Source organism: Anabas testudineus, chromosome 6 (genome assembly GCF_900324465.2).
Source record: "Anabas testudineus chromosome 6, fAnaTes1.2, whole genome shotgun sequence".
NCBI lineage: Eukaryota > Metazoa > Chordata > Actinopteri > Anabantiformes > Anabantidae > Anabas > Anabas testudineus.
In genome coordinates, this window is record NC_046615.1 from 24,165,923 (window position 1) to 24,181,835 (window position 15,913).

The window sequence follows — 15,913 nt, forward strand, 5'->3', positions numbered from 1 at the left end:
ACGATAGATGTCATGTTAAGGTCATGATGAAGTTCATCTGAGGTCGAGTTCTCATATCGACCTGTTTTTCTCCTGACTTATCTTTAATCATAAGGAACCTTTAAAACCAGTGGTGTAAAGGAACGAAACACTTTAATCAAGTACTGACCTTTAGTATTTCATATTACCAGTACCACCACCACAACCACCACAACCACCATCATCATCATCATCACCATCACCATCATCACCACCAACACTGAACCTACAGAACATTAAACCTACAGAACATTAAACCTACAGAACATTGAACCTACAGAACATTAAACCTACAGAACATTAAACCTACAGAACATTAAACCTACAGAACATTAAACCCACAGAACATTAAACCCACAGAACACTGAACCTACAGAACATTAAACCTACAGAACATTCAACCTACAGAACATTAAACCTACAGAACATTGAACCTACAGAACATTGAACCTACAGAACATTAAACCTACAGAACATTAAACCTACAGAACATTGAACCTACAGAACATTGAACCTACAGAACACTGAACCTACAGAACATTAAACCTACAGAACATTAAACCCACAGAACACTGAACCTACAGAACATTAAACCCACAGAACATTAAACCTACAGAACATTAAACCTACAGAACATTAAACCTACAGAACATTAAACCCACAGAACATTGAACCTACAGAACACTGAACCTACAGAACATTAAACCTACAGAACATTAAACCCACAGAACACTGAACCTACAGAACATTAAACCCACAGAACATTAAACCTACAGAACATTAAACCTACAGAACATTAAACCCACAGAACATTAAACCCACAGAACACTGAACCTACAGAACATTAAACCTACAGAACATTCAACCTACAGAACATTAAACCTACAGAACATTGAACCTACAGAACATTGAACCTACAGAACATTAAACCTACAGAACATTAAACCTACAGAACATTAAACCTACAGAACATTAAACCCACAGAACATTGAACCTACAGAACACTGAACCTACAGAACATTAAACCTACAGAACATTAAACCTACAGAACATTAAACCTACAGAACATTAAACCCACAGAACACTGAACCTACAGAACATTAAACCCACAGAACATTAAACCTACAGAACATTAAACCTACAGAACATTAAACCCACAGAACACTGAACCTACAGAACATTAAACCCACAGAACATTGAACCTACAGAACATTAAACCTACAGAACATTAAACCCACAGAACACTGAACCTACAGAACATTAAACCCACAGAACATTAAACCTACAGAACATTAAACCTACAGAACATTAAACCCACAGAACACTGAACCTACAGAACATTAAACCCACAGAACATTAAACCTACAGAACATTAAACCTACAGAACATTAAACCCACAGAACATTGAACCTACAGAACACTGAACCTACAGAACATTAAACCCACAGAACATTGAACCTACAGAACATTAAACCTACAGAACATTAAACCCACAGAACACTGAACCTACAGAACATTAAACCTACAGAACATTAAACCTACAGAACATTGAACCTACAGAACATTAAACCTACAGAACATTAAACCCACAGAACATTGAACCTACAGAACATTAAACCTACAGAACATTAAACCTACAGAACACTGAACCTACAGAACATTAAACCCACAGAACATTGAACCTACAGAACATTAAACCTACAGAACATTAAACCTACAGAACACTGAACCTACAGAACATTAAACCTACAGAACATTGAACCTACAGAACATTGAACCCACAGAACATTGAACCTACAGAACATTGAACCTACAGAACACTGAACCTACAGAACATTAAACCCACAGAACATTAAACCCACAGAACACTGAACCTACAGAACATTGAACCTACAGAACACTGAACCTACAGAACACTGAACCTACAGAACACTGAACCTACAGAACATTAAACCCACAGAACACTGAACCTACAGAACATTGAACCTACAGAACACTGAACCTACAGAACATTAAACCTACAGAACATTAAACCTACAGAACATTAAACCCACAGAACATTAAACCTACAGAACATTAAACCCACAGAACATTGAACCTACAGAACACTGAACCTACAGAACATTAAACCTACAGAACATTAAACCCACAGAACATTGAACCTACAGAACATTAAACCTACAGAACATTAAACCCACAGAACACTGAACCTACAGAACATTAAACCTACAGAACATTAAACCTACAGAACATTGAACCTACAGAACATTGAACCCACAGAACATTGAACCTACAGAACATTAAACCTACAGAACATTAAACCCACAGAACATTAAACCCACAGAACATTGAACCTACAGAACACTGAACCTACAGAACATTGAACCTACAGAACATTGAACCTACAGAACACTGAACCTACAGAACACTGAACCTACAGAACATTAAACCTACAGAACATTAAACCTACAGAACATTAAACCCACAGAACATTGAACCCACAGAACATTGAACCTACAGAACATTAAACCTACAGAACATTAAACCCACAGAACATTGAACCCACAGAACATTGAACCTACAGAACACTGAACCTACAGAACATTAAACCTACAGAACATTAAACCTACAGAACATTAAACCCACAGAACATTGAACCTACAGAACATTAAACCTACAGAACATTGAACCTACAGAACACTGAACCTACAGAACATTAAACCCACAGAACATTGAACCTACAGAACATTAAACCCACAGAACATTGAACCTACAGAACACTGAACCTACAGAACATTAAACCTACAGAACATTAAACCCACAGAACATTAAACCCACAGAACACTGAACCTACAGAACATTGAACCTACAGAACATTAAACCTACAGAACATTAAACCCACAGAACATTGAACCTACAGAACACTGAACCTACAGAACATTGAACCTACAGAACATTAAACCCACAGAACATTAAACCCACAGAACATTAAACCTACAGAACATTGAACCCACAGAACATTGAACCTACAGAACATTAAACCTACAGAACATTGAACCTACAGAACATTAAACCCACAGAACATTGAACCTACAGAACACTGAACCTACAGAACATTAAACCTACAGAACATTGAACCTACAGAACATTGAACCTACAGAACATTGAACCTACAGAACATTGAACCTACAGAACATTAAACCTACAGAACATTAAACCCACAGAACATTGAACCTACAGAACACTGAACCTACAGAACATTAAACCTACAGAACATTAAACCCACAGAACATTGAACCCACAGAACACTGAACCTACAGAACATTAAACCTACAGAACATTAAACCTACAGAACATTGAACCTACAGAACATTGAACCCACAGAACACTGAACCTACAGAACTTTGGGCCATTTGCTTAATGAGTTCTTTAAATGTTTCCATGATAAAAACTGTAGTTCTATCGGTGGTTCTGAATGTCTACACTGTGGTTCTACTACTTTTACTTATTATCCGAGTTCTTCTTCAATAACTATATAAAAGTTTCTAGACGTCAAATGTCTCATTATGAATTTTTGCATCTTTTATAAGGTTGAATAAAAACATCGTAGCTGTTTATGCTGAAAAGTTTGAAATACTTTGTACTTTGTGTATCTGTACTTGTACAACTACATCCTCTACATTTAAGATAGCATTTACTAATACCACTCACTACTACTTCTACTCTAATAAAATACTTCCGATTGGAAAGACATTTCTAAATAACACTGACCCATCAGTTACACACCGTACAGTTAAATCATGTGTTTCATAGAACAACGTCCCTCACGGTTTGACACCACCAGCTGTGGGGACGGGTCCAGGTTTAAGTCTCCACTAGAGGGAACCGTCACGTTGCAGTTTGGTTTACAAGGGTCTGGTCCGAATTCCTTCAGTTAATTCAAACGGGATGTGAACGAGCAGGACTGAGAGTCCAGCCTCAGACCCACACATCTGGCTGAAACTAGAACCACTGAGTTCTGCAGCCTGTACATCACCTCAACATACTGGACTGCTGCCTACACAGCATGTAATCACCCATATGAGGATGGGTTCCCTGTTGAGTCTGGTTCCTCTCAAGGTTTCTTCCTGTTGCCTTCTCAGGGAGTTTTTCCTTGCCACCGTCGCCCTCGGCTTGCTCATCAGGGACAATCACATTATTATGACTCATACACATACACTGTTCATGTGCTGTTCTTTGGTTGTGTAAAGCTGCTTTGTGACAATGTCAATTGTAAAAAGCGCTCTACAAATAAAATTGAATTGAATTGAATTCAACAGGACGGTGACACCAGGACCGCACTGTGCCGCCTCCCTGGGTAATAGACTCTGAATCCCATCATCGTATCTGTGGCTGATGATGAGGGTTCCACCTGCACAGCTGAGACCTGGACCTTTAGGTTTCTCTGTGCTGAAACTCTCTTACACACAGTTTGAGCTCAGTATTTGCTTATTTAGCTCTAGTTTTAACCCAACATGTTTTTTCTCCTTCCGCTTTCAAAAACTGAAGCAGAGCAAACATATTTGCCACTGAACGTTTCACAAGCAGTTTGTTAAAGACAGATCTAACAGCACAGTTCGTGCAGTAACTTGCTCCTGGTTTAAGCTTCAGTTTAAATAAGAACATAAACCCACTGTCACGTGTCTTTAGTTGTACATCACCTTAAACTACAGCAGAGACATGCAACCAAAATAGACACAATCTGTGTGTAGACACACGAACAGTTCACACAGCTGTTACCTCTTCAGTCCGTCAGTGCTGCTGCTGGAACCAGACACGGTGTTTGTTGAAACAGCTGAAGTTCATTAAAACTCATTAGATAGTTCCTCTTTAATCATCTTTATTATTTAGTAACAACCCAAAAACACACATTCACATGACCTGACAACAGGTCAGAGCAGATCCAGGACCTGCAGATCCAGGACCTGCAGCCTGGTCCACAGGATTATTACAAACCTGATCCTGGATCAGAACCGGTGCATTTTAATAAACATCAGTGGCTGTTCACAGGTTTTCCAGTTCCACAGACCGAGCTTCTGCTCCCGTTTCCCCGTCTGTAACTTTAATTCTTCTTATTTTCTTTTTACTGCAGCTTCAAACTTTGAGCCCGTTTCATCAGCGTCATTTTAAAAACCAGGTTCTGAATTATCTACTGTCTGACACCTTTATACTAAACTCAAAGGAGAAATACAGCAACATCGCAGGCAGCACCGTGTCCAGACCTGTCCTCTCCAGAAATGACTGTTCCTATTGTTTCCTGTGTCTTGTTCTGTTTTGGTTCGTGGGGGGGCTGCTGCTGTGTTTCTACTCTCATCTTGTCTCTTTCTGCTTTAGCTTCTGCTCCTGTCATTTTATTCCCGTCTTGATGTCTTTGATTCCTCACATCTCCTCTTCTGTCCTGTAGTTTCCCGTCCTGCGTCAGCTCGTTAGCCACGTGGCTAGGTGTTAGGGAGACAGATAACTCCTCCCCTCGGACACTCCACCATATCCGGTTGGCTGGAGAACGTCCTGGGACTCATCTGCCTGCCCCCCACCAAAAACTCCACTCTGTTCTCGCCTTCTCTCATCCCATGGTCCTTCTCTATCCCAGCATGCATCCTGCCTGACACTGACAGCAGCCGGACATCAGAGTGCGCGTTGGCAACCGTGTGGCGCCGCACACCGCCCACCTTCTCCAGGTAGGCCTCCCCCTCCTGCTCCACCAGCGGAGCCAGAGACGAAGAGTCCGATGAGCTGTGATGCTGAGTGATGGTGATCTCCGGCTGGTCGCCTAGCAACGACCCCGACGACCGCAGATGACGGGACTCTGGAATAAATGACAAATATGAAAATATGTGTGAAACATCACGTTTAAACATCTGTAGCTGCTGGAGGTCTGAGAACAAGTTCAAAAGTGCTGATGCTGTGTTCATCAGTGATTCTGAAAGGTTTCCTTTAGAAACCAGAGCTTCCACGTGTTCCTCTACATGTTCACTCGTTTTATTCATTTGCTTGTTCTACTGAGGAATTCAAATTTGTGGTTCAGCTTTTTTTCCGTGTCTGAGTTGTCATTAAAACATTAAAGCTGTCCAGAACAGTGCGGTGCTGTTGACTTCCTGAAGTGGCCTCACTGCTGCTCTGTTTCAAGTCACAGCAGGGATTAAGTCTATAATCAAATCAGGCTTTGGCTGCTGTGCTGATCCTCCTGAGGCAGACTAAAGGTTCACTGTTTGTTACACATTCTTCTCTTGTTCCTGCAGGAAAAGCTGCTGTGGTTCTTTCACTGAAGACACAAGGAGAAAGGTTTGACCTTTGTGTTGGCCTCACTGAAAAATGTGGAGAAGAAACTCATTGTAAACTTTTTATGATGTTTAAACATTTAACGTTTTATCTAAATTCCTATTGTATTAATCAGTGTTTCACTCACTTTGTTCAAGTCTGTGGTGACAGAGAGTTGGTTCAAAATAAATTGATTAATGATTCTAAGTGGTTTCACATCTGAAAAATGTCTTTATGTAGTGATGAATGGTTAAAATTAAACACTGGGGATGAAAAGATCAAATAAATCATTTACATTTTCCATTAACAAGAAAATCCTTTATTATATTTTAATCGGGATGTGGGCAGATTTTTTTTCCTTTGTAAGATTGTGAGAATAAAATCTGATTATTCTCAAAATAAAGTCGGAAGCTGGAACTTTAATGTTGAGTTTCTCTTTTTGGATGTGGTACCAATACGCCGTCATCTCCTCAGACTCTATTCAGTCAGTTAAATTAAATCAACTTCTTTTTACTGATTGATCAAACTAAGTAAAATTGGACTTTTTAAATCATCCATAGGCTTAAATGGATCATTTCAAATGTTCCGATGCTTTACTTTCTCTATTTTCTGATGGTAACGAACACTTTCAGCACACACTGCCAAAAGTGTGATGAATAAATGATGTTTTCTGCAGTGGTGGCAGCAGCTCTATCCTGAGTTATAGCTTCAGAAACAGACTGTTTGTGACCGGGTTAATTCCCACAGAGTCACAGAGCGGCCGACCTGCTGGAATGAAGCACAGCAGCAGATTAAGTGGCTCACGTCGCTGCTGAGAGGATTTAAACAGCACATTACTACATATGATTTTATGCTGCTGCTTTAACAGCAATTACCTGCCAGGAAAACTAAAATGAACTATTGACTGTGAAACATTACAGGTAAGTAGAGAAACAGAATCAGTGGTATCAGTGGTACTGACCTAACAGCAGCTGGTTTCTGTTTTGCAGAACATTGTTGAGATACGGAGACACAACGATCTCCACCAGACGCTCCAACCGCTGATACTCCAGACTGGGACCTCCAGACTCGTGGATACCCTGATGTGTGCACAGAGGACTTTGTTTAAAGGAGCTCCTTTCTTATAGCGGACAGTGTAGAGATGAAATCAGACAGACGTCATATCCAAACTGGCGACGATGGGACAGGGGCGTGTTAGTACTAACGTGTTTATTGTGTTTACCTGTAGCACCAGCAGCATCTGTGTGACAGGTGGAGGGACAGAGGCTGCAGTTCCTAGACTTTCCTCCAGGTGAAGCTTCAACAGCACCAGGTCTCTGAAGGCCAACAGGGCCATCTGCCTCACTGTGAGCTCCTGACCCTGAACACACACACACACACACACACACACACACACACACACACACACACACACACACACACACACACACACACACACAGAGCGGCCATGTTTAGACAGTTTCACTTCACTCTGTCCCCTCTCTCTGGAGAAAATAAAAAAAAAGTTTAATCTCATTCAGTTTAATTCTACAACATAACATGATGTCGATTTAAATTTAAGTTATAAATGTGCAAATTTAGCAGAAGCTAATAAATACTCTGTTCTTTCCTCACTGTTGTTGCAAAAGTGACACCGATGCCTTGTCTAATAAACCTCACATTGAATTTCATGTATCTAATACCAAGATATGACCTGCTGTGTAAAAAGAGCAGTAGGACAGTGTTCAGCCAGAGATTAGCATAAATAATCAAAGTAGTCATAAAGAAGGGTCAGATTAATGGTGATACACCAATGACTCCGTTGGTGTGTCATGGTACATGAATCAAGACGCCAACACTTCCCTTTTACAGGCACCAGGACAATCACAAACACTCTTTAAGACAAAGAAGTGAAGCGTTTTCACCTGCTCTGGATTCAGCAGCTAAAGTGAACAAACACAGTTTGAACCTTTTTGTCCGTTTTGGATTCTGAAACTTTTTTGATCCTGTGAGAATATTGTTGTTGCACAGCTTCTACATTCAGTGCATCATACTAAGTGTGAGTTCTGTGTGTTTTCCACAGACACAGAGTTGAACCACTGACACTGTTCCACCAACAAGCCACAGCAGCTTCAGTTTCACCTGGACAGGGTAGAAGATGGCCTGCAGGGTGGGGAGGGTCTCCGTGAAGAATCTGTCCCATATGTCTGCGAGGATGGCCAGCTGTTCGTCACCTAGGGCACACGTGACAGGTGTTACCATGGCAACAAATTAACATGTCCTATAAATTACCATGAGGAACTAAGGCGTCGAGAAGGAAATTAACTCATGGAACTAATAACACCCCAACGTGACACATGCAGTGATGATCACTTCAGTCATTCACTACACAACTCCGAATTCATGATGTTTTGGATTTTTACATTAATTTCCAATAAGGAAGCTGAATTAGTCAATAGCATCTCCTGTTTGCAGTAAACCCATAGACGTCCACTCAACTATCACTGAATTACTGTGGCTCTGAAGAAAACTTAAAAACATGAAAATTCTAAAGAAAGTTCTGCAGCAACTATGATTTCTAAGTGGACCTTCACACAAACCTCAGTGATAATGTCCAGAGCAAGTCAAACTGAATCTAAATACGTGTTTACCATGTTTAAAGTTAGAACACCAAAAAAGGGTTGATGTTGATGCAAACAGAGGCAAGTTTCTTAATCTAAAGGGTTAGAGGAGAAAGTAGGACTTCACTAACTTAACAGCAGAAAAAACAGTGAAGACGTGGCTTGTTCTGTTTGTTTAAAAGCACATTGATAAATTTGTACAGCCCCCAGTGAAGAGAGGAGTAAATAAATATTGTGGCCTTAATTAGCTGTCTTCATGTATGACAGAGAATCATCTAGTATAATTATAAAATTCAACACATTAAGACAGACACTTTCTTATTGATTTCACACTTTTCACCATTTTCCAGGTAAAGTTTTCATTCAGATTTTTACCTATTAAAATTAGATGACGCTAATAAACACAATGCTGTAACGATGAGTTTCATTAGTCGGTTGATCTGAGCTCTGTAAAGCAGTGACTTTAGAAATCAGTTCATTAAGAACATAATCAGTAGATACATTGATAAAACAAAGGTCGCTGCAGCTCAAACTTTAAATCCTAATAATCTCAAATATTTTCTGGCTGTTTAAAAACTACTGTTAAACAGTGTTGATGGTTAATAATTCAGGTTCATTTCCTCTACACATTAATTCATGTGATTCAAAAGAGCAGAAATCTTTATCACCTTCCTGGACGCAAAGATATGATCGCTCTGACTGAAAACTGCATCTGTTACGACGTCTGAACATCACACATCACTTCACACACAAGACGTCAGCTCCTTTTTTATTTCACTTCAGAGTCTGCCTTTCATTTTTGTATCTAATATTATCTGCCCCAAATAATAGTGAAGTAAATACAGTGAGGTGGGGAGAGGTTCAGCTCTGTTACTGTGTTACTAACAGTCCCAGCAGGTAACATGGCCTCAGAATAACCGGAGACAGACGTAGTGAGCAGACACCGACTATGAGTGAGGGCAGTTCTAGTAGCTTTTAAGGTAAAATGTTAAAGACAGAACAATATGGAGGAGTTCAGACCCAGACACCACTAACCAGTCTTACCAGAGTGAAGCAGGATCTGATCCAAGACTTCAGACAGACCTCGGGTCAGCAGCTGGTTCTGCAACACAAACACACAGACGTGTTATAATCAGGCTGTAGGTTAAATTATTTAGTGTAACAACATTTATCCCTGAACCTCATCTGTTTTCATGGACATGCTCTATGGTCTGTACGTAAACTGGGTCAAACCAGGTCACAGAGTTTACAGACTGCAGACTCTTCTCTGGTTTAGTCACCGTTTTAAATCTCCATTTAGAAAAATAAGAAAATATAGGGGGCTGAGCCTGAGGGCCGCCGAGGTCATGTTAAAGGTTAGAAGGAAAGACGTGCAGGGTCTGAGATGAGACAGACACAGTCTAACTGTCAGCACACAGAAAACTGACAGAGGACTTCCTCTGCACTCGTCTCTGAACAGGAAGAGGACGTCAGTTCACCTCCGGTCCATCACCAGCTGCTGGGCCACACCTTGTTATCTGAAGGGTTAGGGCTGATTAGCGAGGAGGATGAGGAGCTTCAGGGCACAGGAGGCAGCAATCAGTTTAGTGTGAGAACCAGAGCTGCAGTTTCACTTTCCCACCTGATTCAACAGTGATGATTTTATCAATCTTTTAAAAAACCTAATAATGTGGTTTAGAACCAACATGAAAATATCCTGGAGCATGATTTGTTTTTATAATCTGAGTTCATCAAATATTTGTGCCAAAGCTGCTCAGTAGAAATAAATCTAATGTGGGCCTTTCTACAGCAGAAGATCAAATATTAACTGTATGGTGTTTAATTTACTGACACGATGTGAACTGATGCAAGATCAGCTGGTGGTTGTAAAAGACATGAGGTCTCACCCTGTTCTAAATTACAGAGTGAGACTTCTTACCTAATCTATGATCTCTGGCCACACACAACAGTAGGTTTCATTTATTCTGTCATCAATTAAAATCAACTGATTTCAACCATTTGACATTTGAACTGGAAACTATGAGAAGCTGCTCAGTGGACACACACATTTGTCCCATTTACACAACAAATGAGACTCAGCTCAAGATTGTAAAAGTTGTAAAAGAGAACCAAGTCTCCACAAAGCTGATGTAACATGATCTACAATGACACCTGACTGTAGCCACCACAAACAAATCAGTGTCAGAGAATGGAGGGTTAGCTTCAACTTCAGCAGTCTCACTGTCACCTGACCACTGGCCCACTGATTACTCAATTCACATTTTTGTTTACGTCCTACGTTGAACCGTGGCTGCATTCACACACTGTCAAAATGTACAAACACAGCCCCACAGTGTGGCCCCTTGTGATATATGAGGATACTCACACAGCAACGGCACTGAGATGTTGGTACATCTCATTTTCTCTGGTCATTTCAGTAAATTCAGTCACTTTTATTTGACTGGAAAGCCGCATGAAGTGGTTTTGGCCTGAGAACTGGTCCCAACATTGAGTGGTATAGTTCCTGTTTTGCCATATGACCCATCCCACACGCCTGAGCTCTACTATAACTCAGAATTTAAAGTATGCAGCATTCACATCTGTCAAAAATCCAGGAGCTGAGAGCTGAACAAGTCGATACTTGTGCTCTTCATCATGCTTTCCTGTTGTAGAAAACAAATGTCTCATGACCGACCGATTACCATCTTCATAGTTTGCAGTAGAGTGTGAACATCACACCTTCAGGTCAGACTGAGCTGTAAGTTCTCACAGTTCCACCACTGAAGATGTAGTGTTACACCCACACCTGCTGCATGTGTCTCAGACCTGCTGTTTGTTTCCCAGTGTTTTCATTCTGTGCTCAGTTCTCACTGCACCATAAACCATGACTGCCACAGGTCAAACAGCTGCATGAGAGAGGGTGAAACCAGCAGATCATGAGTAGATGACTGGCTACTGAGCAGTAGTCATTACACTGGAGACCAGATGTGGCATAGGTTTGAAGAACATCAGATTTCAAATTAAACACAAATCCATTAAAGCTCCACAATTATTCCATTTTAAATCACGATCTTGACTTACAGCCCCATATGATCCTAGTTATACATAACAACGACCCCATCATGTTTGTATTAGCAGAGAGATCCATTTGATTACCTTTAGCACTTCTACTTGGGTAAAATGTTAAATGCAGGACTTGAAACAGGATTTCTAATCTGTGACACGTGTTTAACTGTACTGAGAACGTTCTGTCAGGTTTTATTAAATTAAAAAGAGGGAAAATACCTGGAAGTATTCTGTGATGAAGGAGCCCATCTCTGTTTTAAGGAGCCACCTGCAAAGACACAGAGGTCATCAGGAAGGAAGACGGAGGCAGTGGTTCCTGGAGGCATCCGGGGAATATTTAAACCTGAACTCTAAGAGCTGTTATCAGACAACCCAGTAAATGCGCTTCTTTGAAAAGACTCAGGATGTGTTTGTAGCAGGAATATATTTGCTGACTCTATGTCTCCTGCTCTTTTGTTTAGCAGGTTTCCGTTGGCCAGTAATTACAGGATTTGTCTGGTAATTAAAAAAAATAATGCTCATACAAAAATGTCTACGTCTTTGGAATGCTTTAAATGTGAAGGAGCAGCAACAGGAAATGCGTAGTTATCATTAACAGACAGACTGTTAATCATGACCTCACTGTTCTCACGGTGTCCTCTGTGAGCATGTCAGCAGCTAAATGGGTAAAGTTTGCGTGTCAGGTCAGCTTCTCTGTTGTCGTCGCAACATTAAACTGCACGGAGCTAATGTTAGCTTCAAACCAATTTATCACCTGATGCTCTCGTTAAGATTGTACAGCTCGTTAGTCTGCAGAGCTCCACCCTGGAACACCTTCATCACCGCTGATTGGACACTGAGGGACAAACAAACACACAGGTAAGGTCAGAAGTCAACCTGTCCTTTATGGGCAAAGTACTAGTTTTGATATCAGCCTGGTTTGTTAGTAAAGCTGAAGAATTGGTCAGAAAACAAATCTGCTAAATTCTTTTCCGAACAGTCAGTGAGGCAAGAACGGAACAGATGCATGCACACCTCAGAGGAAGTGAGTGAAAGTGGACGAAGTTCAAGACAGAGCAGCACGCAGGCCCCTGAACCACTGCGTATCTTTGGGGGTTTACATATCTAGGAATTCAAATTTCTGCCGGTTTAAATTGGCTGCAATTAATAAAGAGAGATTTACTCAGGTGGTCCCATTCGCCTCTCTCCTGGTTCTCTCCTGGAGTCAACTCAATTAAGATCATTGTTCTCTCGAGGATCTTATTTCCTATGTAAATGAATTAAGAAGTGTGTTTCCTCCATTTTCTTTCTACTTTTCCACTGGGCCTGCCGTGCACATACGGTGTCTGAGCGGCTGGGACACTTCCTGATTCCAGACAAGAGACACATATTGACGCCTGGCACTATCATTCATTTCCTTGCTTTGGAAATGTTCTTGCTCACAGTTAAAGATTAAGAAGAGACAAATTTTGCTAAGTTACATCTAATGGACAGAAGGGCATGAGTCAAACCAAGCTTCCTCTCTGGACGGGGTAAAATATTTTCAGGCATCTAGTGGGATTAATTATTGTCCTTCTCAAACAAAACTAAATACGGTAAACCTTCCAAACATTTTTTAGTCAGCTGTTTGTTCGTTGGGGGTTGCAGTAACTTAATACTTCATTTATATAATTAAGAACAGAAGTCGGCGTAATCCTTGATCTCTGCTGTTCTATCCTGTCCGACCACAGCGGCTCTTCCGTCTCCATCTCACTCGGCTCTACTCTCTATATGATGTCATTCTGCTGTTCTCCATTATGTTGTTCAAAGTGTAATAAAATAACGTTGAACTTCTTCCTCCATCAGTGGGAATTATTTTATTGTGTGCTGGTTCAGGGTTTGATGTCCTCGTATGTGACTCAGCTGGTTGACAGGACGTGACCCGGCTGCCACCTCCACTTCCCACTAAACATCCTGTTCAGAGCAGGAAACGGGCCGAAGACTCAGAGGAGGAGAACTTTTACTGCCAGACATGAAATAACTTCAACACGCGGGGAAACTGAGCTGCAAGAACACGCACAATTCGTTTAATTCAAACTATTGAACTGGGAAATGGTTCAACCCTTTTAAGACAATTACTTCTTCATTTTAAGTTCCCGTGACACCGACGGGTCCAGCAGAGGTACCAGTGCTCCTCTGATTGGTTTGTAAAGTTGTGTGATGCATTATAAAATGTTGGTCAGCCACAATGTAAACTGCAGAAATACATATTCACATTTGTGATGGATTCAATGAACAGAATCCATCAGAGGACCGTTTAAAATGAGTGTTGACACAGGTTGTAAAAGTTGAAGCCTGGTTTACAGCAACTAACAACTACTTTGACAGTCGCCTCATCTGTTATTCAGATTTTAAACTGCACAATTACTCAAAGGCTAATATTTAGCTTTTAGCTAAATGTGAATACATTATTCAGAAATAAGTGATGTAATGAACCTGCCTGCTGAGAGTAAAGAATACAATTCTAATATCCATCATTTTCTGTCAAAGCTTTTCTCTTAAATAAATCTAATATTCTATAGAATACATGATGAGAGTATCTAGACATTATGTTAATCAGAGGAAAGTCAGCTCTCTTCTGAAATCCTATTTCCTGCTCACTGATGTTTTATCATATGTTCTCTGTGACTGAAATCAACCCACCAGGTGACTCATGGTTATGAAACTTCACATTCCTGAGCATCATTAGAAACAGTCCAATGGGATCACAGACTGATCTCTTCAGAAACTCCTGACGCCTCCTGATGTTTGGTAAAGTCAGGTCTCTGCTGTTTGGACCCACAACACACACAGTTACGTATATCCTGTAATCTTTGTGTCCTAAACGCATGAAGATAATATCTGCACATCGCATTGTGGGATTATAGAGTGAGATTACATAAAGTCAACTGATCAGATACTGGGCTGATCTGACCCAGAGATCGAAGTTCAATTCAATTCAAGTTTAACTCAAAGATCTTAACTGATGCTGCTCAGTGGCAGTGATCTCCACCTGAGAAGTAACCAGGCTGCGAATAGAAAAAACTGCATCTTGCTTTCAGTTGCTGTTCTACAGGTGTTACCTGTTGTTTGGTACAATTAGATCGTATTTTCAGGACATGGCCACATGTTTTACCCATAAGACATTTCCCCCTTACAGCAACTCAAATATTGTGTTTACACAGGTCAATACTATAAAAAGGTTTATTATATGAAGGACATTGCAGCAGGGTTTTCTATGGAGCTCACCTGTTCCACACACTGGTGTTGGAAATCTGAAGAGCCGGTGAGCTGGCGTGGAACCGGGCGAGGTCGGACAGAACTGGAGAGCTCATAAACCGAGGCCTGGGACGTCTGAAGGATCCCATCGTGGACCCTGGATGCTGTAGAGAAAACTGAATTAGATCTGATAAAAATTCATTCAACATTCAGCACAGCAGTAAAACATATTAATAGAAGTATATAGGTGTTCTGTAAGGAACAGTTTGAGTTCAGATCTGTAAGGAAAACATTTTGTTTTCTCACTGAAGTGAAATTAAACCTGTAATAAAAAGACTCTTTTCCTTCACTTGTTTTTAGCAGATACCAGAGACACAACTCTGACATGTCCCTTCTAGCTCCTTTTTTCTACTTCCAGCAGTTCCAGAGCAACAGGACAAAGTGTTTGTGTCTACTGGATGATTGTAAATCCAATTTTAGCTCCTGACAGAAACATCCCACTCATTAGCTAATGTTCCACTGTCTTCACTGGGTTTTCAGCAACTCTGGGTCTTAATCGCGGCCGAGGGTAACAGGCAGACTGGTGCAGCTTCAGCACTATTGTGGATGGTGAAGAGGGAGCTGTTACGAGTTTATCAATGTTCCAACTCTCACCTATGGTCCTGAGCTTTGGTCCTGTCTAGTCACCCAAAGACAGAGATAGTGAGTGTATGGGATCAGCCTTAGAGATACGACAC

The 15,913-nt window shown here is 40.8% G+C and overlaps 1 protein-coding gene across 3 annotated transcripts in view; it reads right to left on the reverse strand.

The window, feature by feature from the left end:
- Positions 1–4,880: 4,880 nt before the first annotated feature.
- LOC113165770 (proline-rich protein 5-like) overlaps positions 4,881–15,913 on the reverse strand; it is a 22,520-nt gene continuing 11,487 nt past the window's right edge. For 2 of the 3 annotated variants that reach the window (XM_026365481.1, XM_026365482.1), the window contains exons 2-9: positions 15,207–15,340; positions 12,715–12,795; positions 12,180–12,228; positions 9,960–10,017; positions 8,437–8,528; positions 7,538–7,675; positions 7,277–7,394; positions 4,881–5,863 (exon numbers count right to left, since the gene is read on the reverse strand). In XM_026365481.1, the coding sequence (XP_026221266.1) occupies positions 5,496–5,863; positions 7,277–7,394; positions 7,538–7,675; positions 8,437–8,528; positions 9,960–10,017; positions 12,180–12,228; positions 12,715–12,795; positions 15,207–15,325 (1,023 nt within the window). In that variant the 5' untranslated portion in view covers positions 15,326–15,340 and the 3' untranslated portion in view covers positions 4,881–5,495. Of the gene's footprint in view, positions 5,864–7,276; positions 7,395–7,537; positions 7,676–8,436; positions 8,529–9,959; positions 10,018–12,179; positions 12,229–12,714; positions 12,796–15,206 lie in introns of all 3 variants that reach the window. The other variant, XM_026365479.1, reaches the window with a different exon arrangement.